This window comes from Aquarana catesbeiana, linkage group LG09 (genome assembly GCF_042186555.1).
Source record: "Aquarana catesbeiana isolate 2022-GZ linkage group LG09, ASM4218655v1, whole genome shotgun sequence".
NCBI lineage: Eukaryota > Metazoa > Chordata > Amphibia > Anura > Ranidae > Aquarana > Aquarana catesbeiana.
In genome coordinates, this window is record NC_133332.1 from 101,632,921 (window position 1) to 101,657,571 (window position 24,651).

The following is a 24,651-nucleotide window of genomic DNA, read 5'->3' on the forward strand; positions in this document are numbered from 1 at the left end:
TAGAATAAACTGTTCAAATCTAGTTATGACTGATAATAAGATCTCCCTGCACAGTACAGACAGGATTATTTTTTTTAAACATTACTACACAACCCCCACCCTAACATGACATAGCGGGGGGGAGCTCTGTAGGATCTTAAAGCAAGAGAAAAGCACTTAAGAAGGTAAGCAGAAACAATTAATTACGGTATATGTTTTTTAGTTATGCTATGCTAATGGCAATATGTAACAAAAATAAAACAAATATTATCTATATTTGGCTGCAAAGTGAAAAAAGACTTTAATGCTATCAAATTACCTTGAAATATAAATTTGCAGACAGTTTTTTTTTTTTTTAACTAACACATCCTCTCCCTTAAACCCATGACAACAATATTCTCATTGTAACTAGGATGTCCCATAATCTTATCCCTTGCGGTTTGGAATGACTCATTTTCTCAGAAGGTTGAGAACTTGAGGTCAAATTAGAGGCATCCGTGGCAAAGCCCTTAGGTTTATTGCGATTCAAATTTTATCTTTGACATTAAAGCCCAACTCTGGGAAATTTGAAAATACTCCCTTGCAAGGAAAACTGCACCCACACTTTTATAGTTAAATATTTGTTTACGACTAGGGGGCATGAAAAGTAGATTTACTCAAACAATCCTCTACTCCTCCTTTTGCTAGAACGGTCCCTGCAGTATCTTCCCCCTCATTCTCCGGGGGTCTAAAGCTGAGTATACATGTATCAAATTTCGGCCAGTTCAACAGAGACTGGACAAATTTCAATCTGCCTATACCCCTCTCTGTTCAACAGAAGCCAATCGTTAGGCAGGCTTCTATCAAACAGTCCTGCTGGAAGACCAGCATTCGATCAGCCACTGGCTAATCAGTGTATTATGACTGGGGGAGGGGCGGTGATCCCCGCTTTTAGAGCACAATAGAACATCGGTGGAGATCCCTACATCCACATCGCTTGTGTGGATGCAGCAATCTGTGAGTTTTTTTTTTCCATTCAACGAAAAAAAACTCAATGTGTATACCCAACTTAAGGTCCTGACATCATCAGGACCAATGCAAGGCCCTTCATGGGTTCTAAGGCCAACAAAGAACAGTCCACCACCAAAGCATAGTGGAGCGGCGTCTGCTGGCACAGCAGATGAATTGGGTGAATAAAAGTGCTGTCCATCCCCTAAAGAGCTGTAGTGTATATGGGACTGAACGTGTAACATAGAATACATATTCTCACATATTGCCTGTTTTGGAAAATTAGAACAAGTGCACTTGCCTATTTCTACAATATGTAATGGTTTGCATAAAATCTTACTATAATCCATGCAGCTTATATATGAGGGGGGGGTTCACGTCATACCAGGACTTTTAATTTTACAGGTATAAAAAGTAATGTTAGTGTACTACACACAGTAGTGCATGCACGGAACAGCATGTGGTGATGAAGTTTCTTCTGAACGAAGGCGTAAAACCCGCGGATATCTACAGAAAACTTCAAGCACAGTATGGTGATGAGGTGTTCAGATGCAGTAAGACATTTGAATACAGTTAACGTTTCAAAGATGGCCGTACATCCATCAGTGATGATCCCCGCCATGGTGGTTCCCAGCTCACTGCAGTCATTCCTGTGAGCATTCAGTGCGTGTAACGCCTGATCCTGGATAATCGACACATACTGTAGTCTGTTGTGCACAGGAGACTAATTTTTCTGCCAGAACGTTGAACACAATCACAAGCAGGCTGTCCTAGGATGGTTCAGGCGTACTGACAAATCTTTCTATGCCAAAGCTTTCCAGGCAATAGTTAAATGCCTGGATAGGTATATAAATGTAGCAGGGGAGTATGTCAAAAAATAAATGCAGTTTCTACTCCTTGACATTTGTTCTTTTATTATATAAACTCAAAAGTCCCGGTTTGACTTGAACATGAATCATACATGGCTTGTGGAGTACTCTAAACTTAACAACACAACTGGAGTGGAGCTAAAAAATAAATCAGTGCCATATGTCTAATTATCTATAAATTGCATTAAATACAATTGTCTCTATTAGACATTTTTGGCATAGATATCATAAATATTGCTCTGGTTTTGGGTAGTTCTGCACTTCCTACTTGTGCCATATATCCAACTAAGACTCAGCAGATGAGATGTCTGTGTTCTCAGCTCCACCTACTTTGCATGTACATAAAAAGGGGTCTTGCTTTTACTGCTGATTCATTTCACTTTATGGAGGAATAAGAGAGAGAGTTCTCCTACATGTTTATGTGTAATGGTCAAAGAAAGCATTGCAATGGAAACTTCCAATGTTGTCACTTATCCAAGAGTTATGATGCCGATGAATTAATCAAACAGCACCTGCCCAAAACCAAAATGACCTTAGAAGGAAACTTGCTTCCTGTAAAAATTAGCATTTAACATTATGTATTTGTAAATTGTCAAACATTCTTGACAATCAGAATTGGAATTGGAATTACAGAACCACTTACCTGTCTGAAATAATGTCTATATGATTGCAGCTTCTAGCTGAAAACTGGCCATTTGGAGTTCACGTGTGCAAGCTTGTTCCATTTATCCAGAAGGCCTCGGTGGGTGTCACAGTCCTGAGTTTATGTGCACTGAGCATAGACAGGTAACATTTCAAGCTTTTTTATTTCAATATTCGCACAGTAAGATGGAGGTAATGCACCTGGAAATGTGAATAGTCCTACAAAGATACTAGCTTTGCTAGTATTTAACTTAGTGATCTTTTGGCTCGTAAAACTTTTTTTATTTGCTGCGCTTTGGTCTGCTAAATAAACCGTTGAAAGCATTATGCAATATCTGTTTGATAAGTGCAAATAAAACACCTGTCACTCTGCCTGTGCTGCACTCTTATCAGTTATATTTGTGAACTACAGAACACCTCCCTCTATGTTATGGAGATGAGGAGCAGGTAAGTATTTTGTAGCCCACACACTTCTTTCCCTGGGGTGACAATTCTACTCCTTCATAGATACTGTACAGTGTGTGAGCGTTGCCACCCTAGAAAATTAAAGTGGAAGTCCATGCTAAAACTAAAATCCCTGCATCTATAGACACCCGCAAACTAACACTAACCTATCTAACACTGTAAAGAAAAAATGAGTATACATACCTTTTCTGAAGCTGATCCGCCCCTGATCTCACGCTGAGCTGTCAGCCGTGGCTTCACTGTGGAGGTGGGTGCAGAGGACACAGCCGACAACATAAGCCCCATAGCAAATCTATGGGTGAAGTCACTTCCTATTCATTTCGCAGCCCTTGTCGGCTGTGTCCTCTGCAGAGCTTCTGCCGCTGGAGATTGGGTCAGATCGACTTCAGAAAATTTATGTATACTCTTTTTTTCTTTACAGGGCTAGATAGGTTAGTGTTAGATTGCGGGTGTCTTTAAAAGCAGAGATTTTAGTTTTAGCATGGACTTCCACTTTAAGACCCCTTTCACACTGGGGCAGTGCGGACATTAGCGGCAAAGCACCGCTAGTTTTAGCGGCGCTTTACCCCTGTTATAGCGGCACTTTTCAGCCGCTAGCAAGGCACTGTTAAACCCCGCTAGCAACCAAAAAAAGGGTTAATAGCGCCCGCGTTGCGGCGCTGCCAAAGCCATTCATTTCAATGGCCAGGGCATTTTGGGAGTGGTGTATATACCAATCTCGCACCACCCCAAAAGATGCTGCCTGCAGGACTTTTTTTCCTGTCCTGCAAGCGCACTGCCCCAGTGTAAAAGCACTCAAGCTTTCACATTGGGGTGGCATGAGAGGCCTTTTTCAGGCACTTTACAGGTGCTATTTTTAGTACTAAAATGCCTGAAAAGGGTCTAAGTATTTTACTAAACTCAAGACAAAAAATGGATATATTGCACTTTACCAATCTTTAGATGTGGTGGTTGCATTAGTTTTCTTTGTCTATATTTTCTATAGCAACGGGGAGGCGTGTCTGTCTTAGTTGGGGAGTGAGACACAAGCTGAGGAGTGCGGAGGTAACAAAGGGGAGTGACTGAGCCTGCTTTCTTCTTTCTACAAATCCTGTAGTTTAGAGAAAGCACACACAAGTGTACTTCTGATCAGCCATGCAGCATTCAAAATAATTTGTGATTCACTTCTAATGGTTGGAGATCGTTGCTGATGTCCTTAACCCTGAGGGGTACATTGCCTGTTTTGACAAATATGAGAATTTGAGGCAAATTAATTTGGTGAGTTTAAACCGAATGGGGAAGTGTTTGCACAGTCTCACATGGTGTGGTGCGGAGATACTCTAAAGATACATCTACTAAATGTCACAGACCATCAGTTTACAACAATCTTATGATTTTTACTATTATCTGGACTTTTATTTGCTTCATTTTTACTGGGTGTGATTTCAGTCTACTTTTTATTGTTTTGAGAGTATTTTCTATTTGTTTATGATGTTTTATTTATGTTTTAGGTGAGCCTAAGATCCCCTTTTCACTGTACAGCGCTGCTATTGACCGTATATGTTTTAAGTGCCAGCAGCTCATTTAAATTTAATTTGGATTCTTAACCATTTACTGTGGCGCAATGGTAGGATGAGTGGTATATGAGGTTTTAGATCACAGATCATGAGATTTCCCTTAGTATATTTTCTAGAAATACAGAAACATACCAGTTGATACTGTCAGAACCCCTTTAGTTGACTGACTAAAGGCAAATAGACTGGGCATTCTGCAAGTGCAACTGCACCTAGAGCAACCTAGGGTGACAAATCTGCTCCTCCACAGATACAGTACAGTGAGGGAGCGCGTTCACCCCACAAAAGGAAGTGTGTTCCTTTCAGAGTCATCAGGTGAGAATAAAGGATACAAAGTAAGAAAAGGGAAATCTAATGCAGTCATCACATTCAAGGTTTTGTTCATTAGTTTAGACATTCTATAAGCTTATTAGGTATATTAAGCCCTTTTTTAGCATGAATAATCCATTTGTTCCGGAAAGGACGAGAATCCTATGGCAATTCAAATCAGACTCCCATATAGCTATCCTTTTTGATGTGTTTCCTTTCTTATATATATTTATATATATATATATATATATATATATATATATATATACAGTCAGGTCCATAAATATTGGGACATCGACACAATTCTAATCTTTTTGGCTCTATACACCACCACAATGGATTTGAAATGAAACGAACAAGATGAGCTTTAACTGTGCAGACTTTCAGCTTTAATATGAGGGTATTTACATCCAAATCAGGTGAACGGTGTAGGAATTACAACAGTTTGTATATGTGCCTCCCACTTTTTAAGGGACCAAAAGTAATGGGACAATTGGCTGCTCAGCTGCTCCATGGCCAGGTGTGTATTATTCCCTCATTATCCCATTTACAAGGAGCAGATAAAAGGTCCAGAGTTAATTTCAAGTGTGCTATTTACATTTGGAATCTGTTGCTGTCAACTCTCAATATGAGATCCAAAGAGCTGTCACTATCAGTGAAGCAAGCCATCATTAGGCTGAAAAAACAAAACAAACCCATCAGAGAGATAGCAAAAACATTAGGTGTGGTCAAATCAACTGTTTGGAACATCCTTAAAAAGAAAGAACGCACCGGTGAGCTTAGCAACACCAAAAGACCTGGAAGATGGTGGTGGATGACCGAAGAATTCTTTCCCTGGTGAAGAAAAACACCCTTCACAAGAGTTGGCCAGATCAAGAACACTCTCCAGGAGGTAGGTGTATATGTGTCAAAGTCAACAATCAAGAGAAGACTTCACCAAAGTGAATACAGAGGGTTCACCACAAAATGTAAACCATTGGTGAGCCTCAAAAACAGGAAGGCCAGATTAGAGTTTGCCAAACAACATCTAAAAAAGCCTTCACAGTTCTGGAACAAAATCCTATGGACAGATGAGATCAACTTGTACCAGAGTGATGGGAAGAGAAGAGTATGGAGAAGAAAAGGAACTGCTCATGATCCAAAGCATACCACCTCATCAGTGAAGCATGGCTGGTGGTAGTGTCATGGCGTGGGCATGTATGGCTGCCAATGGAACTTGTTCTCTTGTATTTATTGATGATGTGACTGCTGACAAAAGCAGCAGGATGAATTCTGAAGTGTTTCGGGCAATGTTATCTGCTCATATTCAGCGAAATGCTTCAGAACTCACTGCGCTTTAAAGTGCAGATGGACAATGACCCGAAGCATACTGCGAAAGCAACCAAAGAGTTTTTTAAGGGAAAGAAGTGGAATGTTATGCAATGGCCAAGTCAATCACCTGACCTGAATCCAATTGAGCATGCATTTCACTTGCTGAAGACAAAACTGAAGGGAAAATGCCCCAAGAACAAGCAGGAACTGGAGACAGTAGCAGTAGAGGCCTGGCAGAGCATCACCAGGGATGAAACCCAGTGTCTGATGATGTCTATGTGTTCCAGACTTCAGGCTGTAATTGACTGCAAAGGATTTGCAACCAAGTTTAAAAGTGAAAGTTTGATGGATGATTGTTAATCTGTCCCATTACTTTTGGTCCCTTAAAAAGTGGGAGGCACATATACAAACTGTTGTAATTCCTACACCGTTCACCTGATTTGGATGTAAATACCCTCAAATTAAAGCTGAAAGTCTGCAGTTAAAGCAAATTTTGTTTGTTTTATTTCAAATCCATTGTGGTCGTGTATAGAGCCAAAAAGATTAGAATTGTGTTGATGTCCCAATATTTATGGACCTGACTGTGTATATATATATATATATATATATATATATATATATACAGTATCTCACAAAAGTGAGTACACCCCTCACATTTTTGTAAATATTTTATTATATCTTTTCATGTGACAACACTGAAGAAATGACACTTTGCTACAATGTAAAGTAGTGAGTGCACAGCTTGTATAACAGTGTAAATTTGCTGTCCCCTCAAAATAACTCAACATACAGCCATTAATGTCTAAACCGCTGGCAACAAAAGTGAGTACACCCCTAAGTGAAAATGACCAAATTGGGCCCAATGTGTCAATATTTTGTCTGGCCACCATTATTTTCCAGCACTGCCTTAACCCTCTTGGGCATAGAGTTCGCCAGAGCTTTACGGGTTGCCACTGGAGTCCTCTTCCACTCCTCCATGACGACATCACGGAGCTGGTGGATGTTAGAGACCTTGAGCTCCTCCACCTTCAATTTGAGGATGCCCCACATATGCTCAATAGGTTTAGGTCTCGAGACATGCTTGGCCAGCCCATCACCTTTACCCTCAGCTTCTTTAGCAAGGCAGTGGTTGTCTTGGAGGTGTGTTTGGGGTCATAATCATGTTGGAATACTGCCCTGCGGCCCAGTCTCCAAAGGGAGGGGATCATGCTCTGCTTCAGTATGTCACAGTACATGTTGACATTCATGGTTCCCTCAATGAACTGTAGCTCCCCAGTGCCGGCAGCACTCATGCAGCCCCAGACCATAACACTCCCACCACCATGCTTGACTGTAGGCATCACACACTTGTCTTTGTACTCCTCAACTGGTTGCCCCCACACATGCTTGACACCATCTGAACCAAATACGTTTATCTTGGTCTCATCAGACCACAGGACATGGTTCCAGTAATCCATGTCCTTAGTCTGCTTGTCTTCAGCAAACTGTTTGCAGGCTTTCTTGTGCATCCTCTTTAGAAGAGGCTTCCTTCTGGGATGACAGCAATGCAGACCAATTTGATGCAGTGTGTGACGTATGGTCTGAGTACTGACAGGCTGACCCCCCCACCTCTTCAACCTCTGAAGCAATGCTGGCAGCACTCATTCGTCTATTTCCCAAACACAACCTCTGGATATGACGCTGAGCATATGCACTCAACTTCTTTGGTCGACCATGACGAGGCCTGTTCTGAGTTGAGCCTGTCCTGTTAAACCGCTGTATGGTCTTGGCCACCGTGCTGCAGCTCAGTTTCAGGGTCTTGGCAATCTTCTTATAGCCTAGGCCATCTTTATGTAGAGCAACAAATCTTTTTTTCAGATCCTCAGAGAGTTCTTTGCCATGAGGTGCCATGTTGAACTTCCAGTGACCAGTATGAGAGAGTGAGAGCGATAACACCAAATTTAACACACCTGCTCACCATTCACACCTGAGACCTTGTAACACTAACGAGTCACGTGACCCCGGGCAGGGAAGATGGCTAATTGGACCCAATTTGGACAGTTTCACTTATAAAATATATATATATTGATTACAACAGGCTTTAATATAAAAAAAAAAAAAAACATTTTCATGATCACTGTGAAATAAAAGCAGACGAACATTAATCAATAGTATCTAACCTTTTTACAGGTATCGAGCTGTGGCTTCTTGGAACCGAATACAGGCCATTGGAATTCCAGTTTGGAAGGCCATAGAACTCACTTTAATCTGGGCTGTAGCCATCCTACTGGCTGTCCCAGAAGCCATTGCCTTTGACCTGGTCGAACTGGAATTTAAGGGACAAATTATGCCGGTCTGCATGATGCCATTAGAGCAAGCATCTCCTTTTTTGACAGTAAGTATTGTGGATAATATTTCAGGCACAGCTATGAAAGATCATTGCCCTTATAGTACATCTAATCTAGATTTTCTGCTGCTTATTGTGTCAGATCTTATTGTGTCCTCTTTCCAGTTCTCATACCTTTGGCAACCCTGGGTAGGACATGCTCACTCACAACTGGAAAAAAGCATTTTAACCAACTTGAAACCTGCTTACATCCCTTTTTTCTACTTCCTTTCTACTTCTTTCCCATATTTCCACTGTTCCTAGTCATCTAACATGGAATGTACACAATGGGGGGATTTACTAAAACTGGTGCACACAGAATCTGGTGCTGCTGGCATAGTAACCAACCAGCTATTAAATTCAGCTTTTTAGTTCAATTAACCACTTCAGCCCCAGAAAGGATTTACCCCTTAATGACCAGGCCATTTTTTGTGATACGGCACTGCATCGCTTTAACTAACAATTGCGCTGTCATGTGAAGTTGTACACAAACAAAATTTATGTCCTTTACCATCATTTTAGCGGCGCTATTCAGCCAATAGTGGGGCGCTTTTAACCCCCACTAGAGGACGAAAAAGGGTTGAAACCGCCAGCAAAGCGCCGCTGCAGCGGTGCTTTGCCAGCGGTTTGGCGGCACTGCCCATTGATTTCAATGGGCAGGGGCGCTTTAGGAGTGGTGTATACACCGCTCTTACAGCGCTGCAAAGATGCTGCTTGCAGGACTTTTTTTTACTGTCCTGCAAGCACACCACTCCAATGTGAAAGCACTCGGGCTTTCACACTGGAGTGAGAGGAGAGGCTCTATACAGGCGCTATGCAGGCGCTATTTTTAGCGCTATAGCATCTGTAAAGCGCCTCAGTGTGAAAGCAGCCTTAGCTGCATTTTCATTTAGAAGCGTTTTTAAAGGTGCCCTTTTTTTTACATTATAAAACTTAAAAATGATAGCAAATGATGAAAAGCCACTAAAAAATATTTAAAAAACTTGTAATTGCCTGCAATGCTTCATAGACCATTTATATATATATCTCAAGGTACCCTTGATTGTATGTTTGTTGATCATATATTTTTACATTATATGATTAGTTTGCATTACTCAGGCTTGTGAAAGGTTTACATTAGGTGTTAAATGTGAGGCCTGGTAAACAAAATAACTCAGAAACATAAAACAAGAAACATAAAGAAACAGAAGTTTTGCAAAACTAGAAGTTATATTTTTCAGTTATACAAATAAATAATTATTGCCATTATTGCTTATATTCCAGTTTTATCAAGAAGTGAAGGTATGGTGGCTTTTTGGTTTTTACTTCTGCCTTCCTTTGGCCTGCACTGGAGTCTTTTATACATTAATGTCCTGTGAGATGCTAAGCATGAATAATGGCATGAGAATAGCACTCAATGATCACATGAAACAGGTAGGTGTTATGTTTATACAATTCTCCTTATCAGTAGATCGTTTCTCTTTCCTAATGTTTAATGGCTTTAAAAATGTTGAAGGTATAGAAGAACACCCAGAGTTCTCCTAACTTGATGTTTGAGCAGATAGCTATTTTATTCATTTACACCACTTTAAGTGGAACTTAACAATCCATAACAACCTGCTGAAAAAAAATGTTCTTTAGCAAGAAGCATAGATTCCACATCAATAATTATGCTACCGAAAAATTAGTGTGTGCTGTAAATTGCCTCCAGCAATGCTCCTGTTTCTTCTTGCTGGAGGCCACAATTTTCCTGAAGCCCAGAGCCCCTGAACAGCAGTTAATCTTTGGGATGTCAGCAGTTTGGCCTCTACAAATCCGGAAGAGTGCCTAAAAATAGAGAGCAACTGAGCATGTGCAAAGCAGGGTGAGACAGTGTATATTTTAAACAGTATAAGTACTTATTTTTAATGTTTCACGTAGCTATACCTGCAAAAGGGCCAGCCTGAAGTGACTAAAGTTCCACTTCAAATCCCAAGCAGTGTTGTCAACCCTGTCCAGTTTTCCCCTTCTGAATTACAGAGCACTTCTCCCTTTTCTTATCTCCATCACATAATGGGGTTCTGTGGTCCAGGAGGGGAGGAATAAGTAGAGCTGACAACACTACTTGGGATTTGGCAGTGTGTTGTCAGTTCATACAGGAAATTAGGAACACAGTGGTTTTCTGGAAGATCAACCAGTATTTTGTTGTACTTGCAGTCTTTTAAAAGCGATAAAACATTAGGAAACCCAGACAAGTATATATAAGTAAATATAAGTGTATTCATTAATAACAGATGTAACTGTAAAATTTTTGCCTAGACTTCCTTTTCTATCCAGTACTTGAAAAATCACAGCCTAAACATAACTCATTGCTGCCATACAACATATCCACATTCCATAAGTTGGCCTCTTGTCACTATATATCCACCATTTTTTTCCTTGATGTAGACTTTTTTTTCATGTTTCTTTGAAATAAGTATATCATAGAGCCTTATGCATGTCCTTTGGGAAACTCCATGTTAAAGGATTCTGATGTTTTTCAGAGAAGGGAAGTGGCAAAGACAGTGTTTTGCTTGGTGGTGATCTTTGCACTCTGCTGGCTTCCTCTCCATGTGAGCAGTATACTGAAAAAAACCGTATATGATGGAACAGATCCACACAGATGTGAACTTCTCAGGTGAGATTCCAGCTGGTTTGATGCATCTTCTGTATGTAGAATAAGGGGAGGATGCAGGGATAGCTTCCCAGTGACCAGAAAACAAAGTGAATCCACTACTACATTATGAAAATAAAGGCTTTAAATCCAAACTCCTTGGCTTTAAAAAGCTTTGTTTTTTTTAAAGTGTTGCAAACGTGTTATACTTACCTGCTCTGTGTAGTGGTTTTGCACAGAACAGGCCCGATCCTCCACGTCTGCACTCCTGACCCCTCTCCGGTGCTCCTGGCCCCTCTCTCCTGCTGAGTGCCCCTACAGCAAGAAGCTTGCTATGGGAGCACCCAAGCCGAGCCACAGCTCCCTGCACACAGAAGGTTTTTTATCTTAATGCCTTTACAACTTTAAGGTAAGAATCACAACATCCGTCAAGTTTTTATGTCCCCATTGGGGGGGATTTCATCTTACTTCCTGTTCCCAATGACACCAAAACAAAAAAATCAGAGGGTGTGAGTGTCAACACAACAGGATTTATTTAATGTCAACAGTTTGTGCAGTGCTCTACAAAGTGAAGGAAGATAATACAATTCAATACAAGAAGGGCAGGATGGCCTGTCTCATAGGAGCTTACAATCTAAAAGGGAGGGTAAGTAATATAAAAAGTAATAACTGAGAGGGATTCCTTGAGAGGAGCAGAGAGGAGGGTCTGGGTGATAAATAAAGATGAGGTTGGTGATGTAACTCTGGGCAAAGTTGAAGATGGCTTGTATGTTGTAGTTAGTATTTTTGAGGGTCTGCAGATGCTGAATGTTTGGTAGGGTGGATAAGCCTGACGGCAATATTAATGATAAAGTGAGGATAGTCTCTATAAAGATGGGTCAACAAGGAGGGAGTTGCAGTAGTCGAGTCAAGAGGTAACAAGAAAGTGAATTAGCAACCTTTTGGTATCATTGGTTACAAATGGGCATATTCTAGCCTGCAATGGACATGAAGATGCTGTGAAACAGTCCTCCACTGGAGCATAGGGGACCACTATCTGTTGGGGGAGAGGAGGATCAGGTAGGTAAACTTCTTTCCCTGCCCCCTCGATGTAAACAAGCGTTTTAAGCCTTGGAGTGTCAGGGAAGTTCTTACTTTTCTTGGAGATTTGGCTTTAAGATGGACAACTAAAGGCAGCAGTTATCTATAAAGGAAGAGAGAAGGGACGATGAGAAAATTATAAGAACTGCCCACTTAACGTGCCATGGTACTTATTCAGAAATGATACCTGGTCAGAAATGAAAAGAATTGTCTGCACCCCACTTGCTGTGACAGATGTTCTGACTCTCCTCTAATAAATAAATCGGCTTTTGTTGTTGCTTCTGACTTCATCAGAAAGTTAGAAAGATAACCTGTCCTTGTGGCACCCTGTCACCTGATCAGGTGGCACAAGACCAAAATATTAGTGGGCAATGTGTTACTGGGACAGAAGAACACAAACATCAATAGAACACTGCTACTTAGCACGTCCTCTACATGGCACTGTGGTCTTCTGCTGGCTTTTATGTGAATCCACAGAATCCAGCAGGGGCACATTATCCATAAGACCTAGAAGGAAAGACACCCATAGCTCTTCCAAAGAGCAAAGGTTTTACTCCCTATTGACGGAAAGGTGAGTATTAAACAACTTCTTGTGCAGGCTGTTATATTATCTTTTTTACATTAAGGGTCTCTAGGAAAAAGTTAACTTTTTACTTGCTGCCCAATATGGGTAAAGTACTGTAGTACTGTTCACCTTAAAACAATTATTGTCACGCTTACCCCTAGTGTAGATGGTCAGAATATATAGCTGGCTTCTGTGTTCTTCATCTATTGCATAAGGAAAGCAGGCCTACTGGTACTCGGTAGCACAATGCTACAGTGCCTGGCTACTACGTCAGGGCAGGCGCAAGCTGAGCACAGTAAACAGGTACTTGTGGTTGGCAGACATGCAGAGTGGTTTAATGACAGTCCAGGTACACAGCAGGCAAGGTTTAGAATAGTCAGGGTCAAATCCATAGTCAAAAGGCAGGCAGAGTTCAGAGAATAGTCTGAGTTCCAATCCGAAGTCATAAAAAATGGAATCCAAACTAGCAGGCAGGGAGACGAACAGGGAGCTTGGAGCACATGTTACAACGCTATCACAAGCACGAGACTGCAGACTTGCGGGCTTAAATTAGGTTTGGTCTCCACACAGAGACTGGCTACATCAATCACCTTGCAGGTGGACAGGGAGAATACATCACAGCCAAAACCAGGATGCTGGAATGAGAACAGCAGCCGTCATAGAACAGAAGTGTTTACACACTCTTGAAACTTATTACCAATGATAATGTCCCAAACTCTTCTGAAAACATGTTTTTGCTACAGGAACTAATATAGAATTTCAAAGAAATACAAACATCACTTTTTTTGTACAGAGATATACTGTAGAGTCAGCAGACTTACTAATTGTATAATTAAATAAAAACAGAGGACAAGTGGGTACAATTAGAGTTCTAGCCATTTTGTTGCATTCTAGAAACTATGTAGATTATTACTAAGCAGGGCCTAAGTGAATTTACTAAATTAGGACCAAAGTTATTATGAAAATCTACAAAGGAATGCAGTCATCAGACATGTAGGATTTATGGAGGAAGAAATATGGGTTTTTTTTATTTTTATAGGAGATACTCTTTGAGATATTTTATAGACATAGACAGAGCTGACCATAATAATCTTCCTTAGGACAGTACCAAAACAGGACAGACCTAGAAGAAAATTCTCAGTGAAATTCTCACCCAGTGCATGTTAAATATTCCCTGCTGGCATTAAGCATGGAGACCTTAAAACTGGAGAAAGAAAATTAACACATAGCTACAGTTGTTGCCAATAGCGACTAACCAGTTTTCACATTTTACTTTATAGATTAAAAATAATTTCAGTGTTGCTGTTGGAGAGTTTGTTCTCTAAAATCTAACCCTTTATTCTATTCAAAACTAAGAAAAAGTTTTGTCTGAAAATACACGTTAAACAAGAAGGCTGGTTGGTCTCTATATCTATTTACATGTTTGTTCTTTCTTTAGTTTTTTCTTAGTCATGAATTACATCGGGATAAATATGGCCTCACTGAATTCCTGTATAAATCCAGTGGCGCTCTACTTTGTCAGTAGGAAATTCAAAAACTGTTTCCAGGTAAGCATCATGCTTGTTTTATTTATTGCAGTAAGCAACACAGTATGGTCCCTTCGCTTCCCCAAACCAGCCTTCTAGTTAGAAAATTAAGGAGCAGCACAACACAGATGAAGCCTTAAAAAGGTTGTAACCCTAAGGGCCCTTTCACACTGGGGCGGTTTGCAGGAGCTATTGCGCTAATAATAGCGCCTGCAAACCGACCCAAAAGTGCCGCTGCCTTGATTCCAGTGTGAAAGCCCCGAGGGCTTTCACACTGGAGTGGTGCGCTAGCAGGACAGGAAAAAAAGTCCTGCTAGCAGCATCTTCGGAGCGGTGTGTATACCGCTCTTTCACTGCTCCTGTCCATTGAAATCAATGGGACAGCGCGGCTATACCGCCGGCAAAGCGCCTCTGCAGAGATGCTTTGCGGTGGTTTTTAACCCTTTCTCGCCCGCTAGCGGGGGCTAGCGGCACTTTGCCGGCGGTATAGCCGCACTGTCCCATTGATTTCAATGGACAGGAGCGCTTTACCGCTGCCGACGCCCCCGCCCCAGTGTGAAAGGGCCCTTAAGAAATAGATCCTGTTCCCTTATAGCAGGTGTGACAGTAGGAGATGCTGTCAAGGTAAAATTGATAGTTTGGGGGACACAGGGTATGCACATTTGCTTGGTGCAAGGCTACAGAGCATAAATGTGGACTGGAGAAAACTGCTTTCGCAGCTTTCTCCAAGTTTTGGTATTTGGTCATGGGGCTCTGTAGTTTGGAGATTCCATAGTGTCTTGGGTGGGACGGGATCTCCAACCCTGTGTCCAGACTTTGGAGATTACCAGCAGGGTGTGTGCTCAGGTGAGCACAGCACTTATAATGAGGATATGGGAAGACCTCAAGGCTCCCAGTTGGAGACTGCTCCACCCTCCCGAGGAGTCCAGGCAAGCAAGGGAGAAGTGTGCATGTCTGCACAGGTCTGTCTGTCTGTCAGAGCAGACAGAGGGTCCAAGCCTGTGGGCTGGAAAAGGAAGCTGGAAAAGAGTGCTGAGGTACTGGGTTTACAGGAACTCTGTAATAGAGCCGAGAGGGCTGAAGCATAAGTTTGAGCAGCAGTGCTGCTAAAGAGAGCCAGGTGGCTTGGTATTTTTGATTGATCTTACATTGTTGCTGTGGAAAGCTGAAACCCCTGTGTAGGCAACTGTTCTGTTATCGGACATTTTCTTTCTTTAATAAAACTGGGCCTACAAGCCCTTAAAACTGCATATCTGGCGTGGACTCAGCTCACTGGTAAGCTCTACCTTTAAGCTAAACCAACCCCCGATGTTACACAGGTTTAACAGCACAGTGCGCTGTCTAATCTGTCCCTTTCTATGCTGTAGAAAACCTGGTTGATCCTGCCTGTTCCTGTGTCCCCCTTAGTGTGCAGACCACAGTATGGCTGCTGATCATGATACCGTTGTCAGCTTACCTGCCCCCATCAGCCCGGTGCGCTCTTCTCTTCCCCTCCCTCTCTTCCTGTCAGCTCCTGCGTGTGAGGCTGTGAGCTATCTCTTCCCTGCCTCTCCCCTCCTGCCGCTGTTAGTAGCTGGCAGTCAAAGTCAAAGAAAGATTACTGCCAGCCTCTCTCTTCTACTAAGCTTTACTACACTGTGTACATGTTTGTATAACATTTTGGCTCTAAATACCTTCTTTCTGGTCTTTTCTGGTCGGTCACATGACCTCTGGCCGCTCTCCTCCCCCAATCTAAGGGCTACAGCGGGAGGAGCTGAGCAGAAAGCACAGCGGTCACATGACTTCCCGGCTAACGTCAGAGGGGATCTCAACCCTCCCGCTGTAGCCCTTAGAACGGGGAAAGGAGAGTGACTGGAGGTCACATAACCAACCAGAAAAGAGCGGAAAGAAGGTATTTAGAGGCATAATTGTATACTAATGTAGCACCGGTAGATTTTCAATCTACTGCTGATAGGTAAATTTAGTGGGTTATCTGTTTATACATAGTCAGATTTGCCTCTGTTCCAGCTTGGCTGAGTTGTATGTAGTTTCACACTGTGCCTGTCGTTGTCACCATGGGTTGGTGTTGGAAAGGCATAACTCGGTGGAGGTGGTCCTCCGAGTTGCATTCTGGGAGAGGGTTGCATTCTGGGAGAGGGTATTTATGGGGGAGACGCCATGTTTTAGGGTTTGTTTTCGTTCCACCTGCTGGCCCTCCTGGCAGACAGGTATGTGCTAAGAGTACTACCTCGTGGGCCTCCCATCGGGAGGCCCACGTCGCTGCAGCGTGTGGGTGGGCCCAGAAGCCTGTCTGGGGTCTACCACAGCGGCAGAGGAATGGTCCTGGGCTGTCTATCCTTGTGAAGAAGCTGGACAAGATCCCAGGGGAGGACCCGTCATGGAAGGATCATGCAAAGTGCTGGTCTGGAGAGGGGCCTGGTGACTCAGTTGGAGGACGCATCCTAAAGTAATCTTACCGCATAGTACTGCCGGGTTCGCTTAAAGGTTCTAGTGCTGTGTTTGCTGTTCATCGTAAATCATTACATCCTGTGGCAGAGGATCGTACGGGTTTTGTTCCAATCAAGTCTGTGGCAGAGACTTTTGTTCGTGCTGCGTACTGGCTGCTAGGTTAGTGAGAGAAACCTATCCAGGCGGGCAAAGATTCAACTCTACAGAGAGAGTATATTCATCTACAAGCTTTCAATTCCTAATACTGCACTAAGGAAAGGTATTTGAACTTCCCTGCAACTTTCCTTGTACCTCTTTCCTGCTACTCCCTTCAATTTACCTTTATTAAAGCATTGGAAAAGATACTCAAGTGTCCGGTGCCTACATTGCCTGGTGTTAAACTCAACGGGACCCTAGACCCGATTCTGGTGAAATAGAGGTAACGAAGGTGACGGTAACGGTAACAGCCCGCTTTAAACAAGCAGCTCCACCGAGAGTTATTGCTACACTAACATGTACACTGTGTAGTATAGCTTAGTAGAACAGTGGGGCTGGCAGTAATCTTTCTTTGACTTTACAATCACTTTAACTCTGTGATTTTTTTTTGCCTATTTGCAAGCTCCCAGTGTTAGACTGACAGTGCTTTGCAGTGTAGTCTGCATTGCATAAAGCTCACATTGGCCTTCCCTTTCCCCGTCTACATCCCACTGTGCAGGAGATTAGAAGGAAAATTCAGGTTTTTAGATTAAATGTATATAAAAAACATATTCAAAGATTTTTTTAAGGTACACCCAACTGTAATAAAACAGCTGTGGGGTGGAGGTAAGTAAGCCTCTGGGATGGGAGGGGTTATTATAAGTCGGTGAGGGTCCAAGAAGGGAAAGTGAACTTGTCTGAAAATGCATTGATCCTTTACACAAGGGTGCTTTAAAGCAGGTTGGGACAGGGCAGAAGAAGCACCCATACAGGCACTGTTCTAGGGGGATACAGCTGGGGTGGGAGCCTCTCCTGCCTCCGCACCACCTGGCTGTCACCTGTACTGCGCAGGACTGAGGTGTCAATCTGACAGCTCAGTCCTGAAATGTGTACAGCAAGAGTTTTTTAAAACAATTTTTAACTCTTAGTTAACCCTAAGGGTCCTTTCACATGGGACGGATCTGTGATGATCCTCCCTCGTGAACATCCGCTTGCTCAGCGGGGATCGCTCCGTTGATCCCTGCTGAGCCGGCGGATGACAGGGCGATCCCTGCACACCGTGCAGGGATTGCCCTGTCAGATCTCCGCTTTCCCCTATGGGGGGATCGGATGAACACAGACCGTCTGTCTGTGTTCATCTGATCCGCTCTGCAGACAGATAGAAAAATAAGGCCTAAGGCCCCTTTCACACGTGCGGACAGTATGTCCGTATTTCATCCATCCATTTTCAGATGAAATACGGACATACATGCATCCCTATGGGATAGTGGGTGTCAGTGGATGTACATCCGCTGACACCCAATATCATCCGTCCCTGTTATGGTCCGATTCTGCAGACGGAGGAAAATCCTATTTTTCTATCCGTCTGCAGAGCGGATCGGATGAACACGGACAGACGGTCCGTGTTCATCCAATCCCCCCATAGGGGAGAGCGGAGATCTGACAGGGCGGTCCCTGCACAGTGTGCAGGGACTGCCCTGTTATCCGCTGGCTCAGCGGGGATCAACGGAGCGATCCCCGCTGAGCAAGCGGATGTTCACGGGGTGGATCATCACGGATCCGTCCCGTGTGAAAGGACCCTAATTCATTTATATTAACATCTTCCACCCCATCTTTACCTTTTATTTGTGTCATATGTAAATGTTATAAATGTACATTTGTTCATATAAGCAGCTCCCAATTAAAAATGCTTTGCACCAGCAAGATTATTCTAGAATATTTATACAAATAAATAATTCCAGATTAAAATGTGCACTTTTATGACTTGAGTTATACAGTAAACTACTTTAGTTTCCAGATGGAAGAACAAATATTGGTTCCAATTATGTTAATGGAAACCTGAGAAGTCATATTTTCCAGAGAAACACATAAAGCAATTCCTCCATTGCGCTGGTTTGAAGGTCCCTGAACAAATATTGTAGCGCTATAATATCCTCACTCACATGTGCTAGGTTCATTAATCAGTATTTAAGGTGTTTGGATGGCTCGAGATGGTTAGTGAGATTTTTTAAAGTGGTTGTAAACCTCAGTCATGGAATCTGAGCAAAGCACATATATCTGCAGTGTTTACCTATCTCTCGCCAAAGCTCTAAGTGTCGTTTCTCCCTGCTGCTTCGTTCCTCTATTAACAGCATGAATCACTTATGACAAGTTTCCCAGACATATGAGATGAACTTGTGTCGGGTGGGGGGGAGCTCAGAACAGAGCTTGTCTATTCAGAACACAGTTCTTCTGCTGTGTGGAGGGGGGGTGCTTTTCCTCCAATCAGCTCTCACACACTGTAACTGCAGCCTCTCTACCCCCTCCTGACAGATGAAGAAAATTTTTTAACACGATCTGCCCTTTTAAAGGGGTGTAGGGAAGAGGAGACTGCAGATAAACAATTACCATCTATGTAGGAGGATTTGTTTAATTTCTGTGTATCATCTGAGAATGTTCACTTCAATTAGTATACGTGAGGGTTTACAACTACTTTAAAGATCTTCAAGATAGTTTTCAAATTTTTGTTGATTTCTTCTGTCTTGATTCAATATAATTATGCATTTTTTCCTTTTTTTTCAGTCTTGCCTCTGCTGCTGGTGCCATAGGCCCAACCTCACTATCACTCCTATGGATGAAAAGGGTTCTGGTGGGAAGTGGAAAGCTAACGGCCATGACTTAGTCCTGGATCGCAGCAGTTCTCGTCTGACAAACAAATACAGCTCTTCCTGAAATGAAGATAATGCAAACAGCGCCCCCACAATGGACCAGAAACCACTTTTCCCTACCTAATCATGACTCCGTGTATATATGATGTATATATGATGTCAGAGATGACATGAATGCCTTGTGGGCTGTATATATATAGTGTCCACTTTTATGCTGTACTGTAGGCATTTAATCTATTTTCAAGGTGGAAACCTGGAATACCACCTGACCAAGAACTTTTTTAAAGGTCACATAAGACAGGAAATCCAGCTTCCTGGGAGTTTTATTTTTACTAAAATGTCATTTTTAGGGCCTAGAACTGAGGTTATATGTGTGTAATATTTATATTCTTGTGTATTTTTAAAAGGGTTGTGACAGGTTGAATGCACATTTTTTTTTTACCAGCACGTTTATCTGTCAACAAGTGCCATTAGGAAAAGTGAGACTCCAAAATCTCTGGCGGAAACAGAAAATCATTTTTTACTGGTTGTATTTCACAGCATTTTGCTGCAGTGCACTTCAAGGGAGACAAAATCAGAATGAGCAGGTTGCATGTATTCTGGGTTCAGGTTGGATTCACATATATGCGAATGGGATGTGTTTTTAACCACATCCAATTCGCTTAATAGAGCCAGTTTGCACATATCCAGGGTTCTCGCGGTGTGGTTTTGAAAAGGGCCCTGTGTGTTTTGGGGTCAGGTTCAGGTGCGAATTCAGGCAAAAATTTGCACCTGAACCGGTGAGCAGAAACGCACCGGACTCCGGACTGCAAACCGCAGCTGCACATGTATGAATCCAGCCTCATCCTTCTCTGCATAGACTGTACTGTCTTCTTGACGACTTCAATTTATCTCTATCCTTACTGTGGTACACTATATCACTGTAAGTAGGACATGAGCCTGGAGATTATAAAATGAAAACACAAACACACCTCTCACCATAATACTAGGTCATAGAACTTTTCTTTAAGCCCGGGTTCACACTATAATGCGCTGCGGATCACACAGGAGTGCTGTGTGTCCCTGTTCCCCGTTTTAGGGACGAATCAGGGCCGATTCTATGCCTGAATTCGGCCCTGAAACGCAGCCAAAGACGCACAGCGTTTTTGCGCAGTGCGCTCCGCAGCCGCCCCAGAGATATGTGAACCGGCTCCATAGGGAGCCAGTCACATTCTCCTGCTATGCGAATTAGATGTGCGGAAACGAACATCTAATTCGCATAGGTGTGAACCCGGGCTAAGTGTTTTATATTTTCCCTGCACAACCCTTTTAAATCAATTTTCAGGCATTCCCGGTACAAGAAGTTTGTTTGTAAGCTAACACTGCCATTCCTATCCTTCATGTAACATAGTTCATTTTATACTGAAATGCAATGGACTTTCTGAATGCCTGAATGACATTCTGTATGCATGTAATACAGATATTTAACATGTTTAAAGGGGAACTCCAGGAAGTGTCATTAGAAAGGAAAATGCATTAATTACAATTACCTCCTTGCCATCCTTTCTGAAATATGTCTTTTAAAAAAGAGAGCACCACAGTACAAGCAGTCATGGTGCGCCAATGGGATTAGTTAGCACAATGTTGGTTCTGTAGACATCATAGACAAGTTCTATTTAGATAATGAAAGAGTCTGGAATCAGTTAGCTAATGGTACTACTATGTTGTCAGCAAGGTTTGGAGGGTTGCAAATCAGAAATGACGGCATGGAGCTAAGTGCATTTTCCACCTTTTTCAGTGGTACTTCCTGGAGGTCTCCTTTAATCAGAAAAAAGATGTGTTTACCTAATCTTATATTAGAAAATTTTTTAAAAAGTGAATAAAAGGAAAAAAAAGAGGGTTCCCATAAGCAGCTCACCAGAACCTTTCTTACATGCTCTATCTTGATCCATAAGGAATCAATAAGTTAGAATTTTCTTTCTGTAGATTCATTTGTAAAGAACAGTTGTGTAATGTCACTATTAGACAATCTTACTATAACCTGCCCTGGCACATGCTGAAATGTACCACAGTACAACGGCAGCAAGTTGAAACACAGACATAAGAACGATAACTACCAGTGATTATAGCAAAACCTGGGATTAGAGAAATATGGATGTTGACCATTGATGATCGCTCCTTAAAATATTGCCAGGCACAGTAACAATTTTGAGAAGTCTCAGTACACATTTTTTGTTCCTTTCCCCCAGGCTACAAAGCACATGTAGCTCTTCACCCTGTCCGTCCAGACCAGCCTTTTTTAACCAGGGTGCCTTTAGGTTTCTTCAGCAGTGCCTTGGCAAAATGCCTAAAATTTGCTCAAAAATGCTTATACAAGCCAGCGGGTGGATGAAGCCTGTCTTTTAGTTATAGTAAGACACAGATTTTCTTTGTGCACCATTACAACTTTTCAGCCCCTGGTGTCCTAACAACTAATGATGTCATCAGTTGATAAGGAGGATGTTGGGCACATGCAGAGCATGCTTGTTTTTGTCCTCCCCTGCCCCTCTCTGTCGGCATTGGGGTCACATAAGCTGAGTGAGTGAGAGAAACTGAGGGAGAAGAGAAACATTGGAATACTATTCAGTATTCAGAAGACTAAATCCTCTCTAATGTTGGGTGTCCTAAGTGTGTGGATTTTGGTGTACTATTAGTTTAGGATTTTACATTTTAGAATGGGGTGGCTTGGGATTTTGCAGAATTTTAAAGGGTGCCTTAAATGAAAAAAGGTAGAGAAACACTGCTTTAGACTAATTGCTGTGATAGCATGGTCAATAGCACACCCATCATACCAACCAATGATGCTGTGCAGACCCTTTGTATGGCCAAAATGTTCAGATATGTCATGCATCCTTGCAGGCTCAAGGTGCGCGCCCCTATACCTCTTTAAAGCGGCCGCTGTACAGCTATGGCGATTTGCGCAGGGGAACCATTCTGCCACAGCCGGCGGGCAGTCGGCATGTGGTTAAAGTCAAACCCAGCATTAAAAGGCAAGATCTGCTTATGGCATCAGAGTCCATCCAAACCAAAACACCACAATAAAATGAATTAAAAAAAAAAACCCATGGGAAAAATTGGAGGAATGGTGACATCAAAATCCATCCAACAAGATCCTGGGAACACTGAATATCCCTAAGCTCGCAGAGAAGACACTCTGGCAAACAGCAGGAGCGCCTGTCACAAACTCCAGGATCCTTAGCATTCTTGCCAGTAGGATGTGGATATCACCCTTTCTTTCTCCAGTGTGATAGCCAGGTGTAAAGTAAATATATGCAATACCCTTTTTCACGTTTTTTTTTTTAAAAGCTACGAGGTGACCTGATCTAATAAATGGGCTTAGCCTTTTAAATCAAGGTCTACTTTAAGCCAAGGCCAGCAACAGCAGCCCACATATTTCTCCACATATACAGGAGTACTTTAACAGTCATTTTTTAACAACATTTTAAGCATGTATATTACCATATAATCATAATTTAAACTTCATACGTTCACTCTAGCATAGATATTTCGTGATTTTACAATAAACTAAACAAAGAAAGAAAATCAAGGGGACGCTACTGCTGACCTCCTTCTCAAAAGGATAGTCATAGTGATAGCTATTGTGCTGACCCTCTGGCTTTGATCCTTTGACTCACTGATCTGGATGAGGAAAGACAAAGGTACTTACATACATACTGGTACTGGGTACATTTTTCAAATTATTGGAGAATGTGGTTCACTATGACAGCCAAGCAACTAGCATTTTAAGGAGGTGTCAGCAATGGCAGCCTCCATGTTTCTTTCATGACAAGCCTTTAAGAGCTAAGTCCACCTTTCAGACCATTTTGCATGTTACGCACATGTTTAGAGTAACATGAAACATTGTCAGAGTTCACAGCCTCCTACTCTTCCCCCATCTAACTGAATCTTGGGGTTCTTCTCCCCACAGGCTCTTGTCATTTTTGCTAAACTCAGCCTGGCTGTGCATAGCATGCCTCTGTGGTAAGGGCTTGTAGTTTTCAAAGGAACACAATGTCACTGCGGTAATGTCACTGCGCTCATAGTCTATTCATTTTTGCTCCAGCCCCTTCGGACCTGCAGCTTCAGGAATAGTCTTTAGGAAGCTGTGCATTGCACCTATCATCCACTAATTGTGGTTGCAATGCTTTTGCAGGCTCAAATGCAAGAAAGTTATTAAATGCGCATTTTCCTCAAGCAATGTGGGTGTATTTGTTCTTTTTTTTTTTGCAAAAGCTGGAATATGCCTTTAAAGAATAGAAATATAGGAGCTACCTTCTAACAAATCGAATATGTGCATGAGCAGCATTAAGCACATGCCACCTTGATAGAAGCAAACTTGACCATTCCAGCAAGGCTGGAGCTTTTTTTTTTTTTTTTGAGTAAACTCCAACTCCAAGTTTGTGTACAGTAATCAAAGCAATATACAATACAATTTTCACAAAAATAAATGTTTTTTTTTATTTCTTTTTTGTCCAGTTTCTCATGTCTTGCCCTTTTGTTAAATTTTGTGAATAATCCTTCTATTAGTTTAGAGCATGTCACTTTGTTTTTTAATAAATCTCACATTTTCTACCAACAGTTTTTCACATTTTCTGTAAACCATGTGACTTCTCCCCTCTCCCCTCTCCCAGCCTATCTTATAATTATCAAAGAGTGTGGACATTTGACTGTTTTTAAAGTAGTGCATTATGCTCTTAAAGTGTACTGTATATAAAGACAAAACTTGTTCTTTTTTTGTTCTGGATAGAGTGGTGAGGGGGTGAGATCCATGTCTGATTTTTATCGCCATCTGTGTTAGGGAGATTTACACCTGTCATATACAGCTCAAATTGAGGCCGATCCAGCATTGGAGATATGCTCGGCTGAACCTGGACGTTAGCCATCAATGCCGCACCAATGAGCTGCGGCTGGGACATTCCGCACCCATAGCTTTACATACACCAAGAGACGAGGATGTTTGTGACATCCTAGACCAGGGTTTCTCAACCAGGGTTCCTCCAGTGGTTGCTGGGGGTTCCTTGAGAAATTAGCAATATCTGCCTCCCAAATAAGTTCCCACTGCCACCATTGATATTTTTATCTATAAGGGGTAATTCTTCCC

At 42.2% G+C, this 24,651-nt stretch overlaps 1 protein-coding gene across 1 annotated transcript in view; it reads left to right on the forward strand.

Annotated features, from left to right (window-relative positions):
- The window catches only part of LOC141107972 (endothelin receptor type B-like), a 42,972-nt gene extending 18,689 nt beyond the window's left edge, over window positions 1-24,283 (forward strand). The window contains exons 3-8 of the mRNA XM_073599082.1: window positions 2,509-2,621; window positions 8,285-8,489; window positions 9,744-9,893; window positions 10,982-11,115; window positions 14,175-14,283; window positions 19,447-24,283. Coding sequence (XP_073455183.1) covers window positions 2,509-2,621; window positions 8,285-8,489; window positions 9,744-9,893; window positions 10,982-11,115; window positions 14,175-14,283; window positions 19,447-19,596 — 861 coding nt within the window. The 3' untranslated portion in view covers window positions 19,597-24,283. The remainder of the gene's footprint in view (window positions 1-2,508; window positions 2,622-8,284; window positions 8,490-9,743; window positions 9,894-10,981; window positions 11,116-14,174; window positions 14,284-19,446) is intronic.
- Window positions 24,284-24,651: the final 368 nt, after the last annotated feature.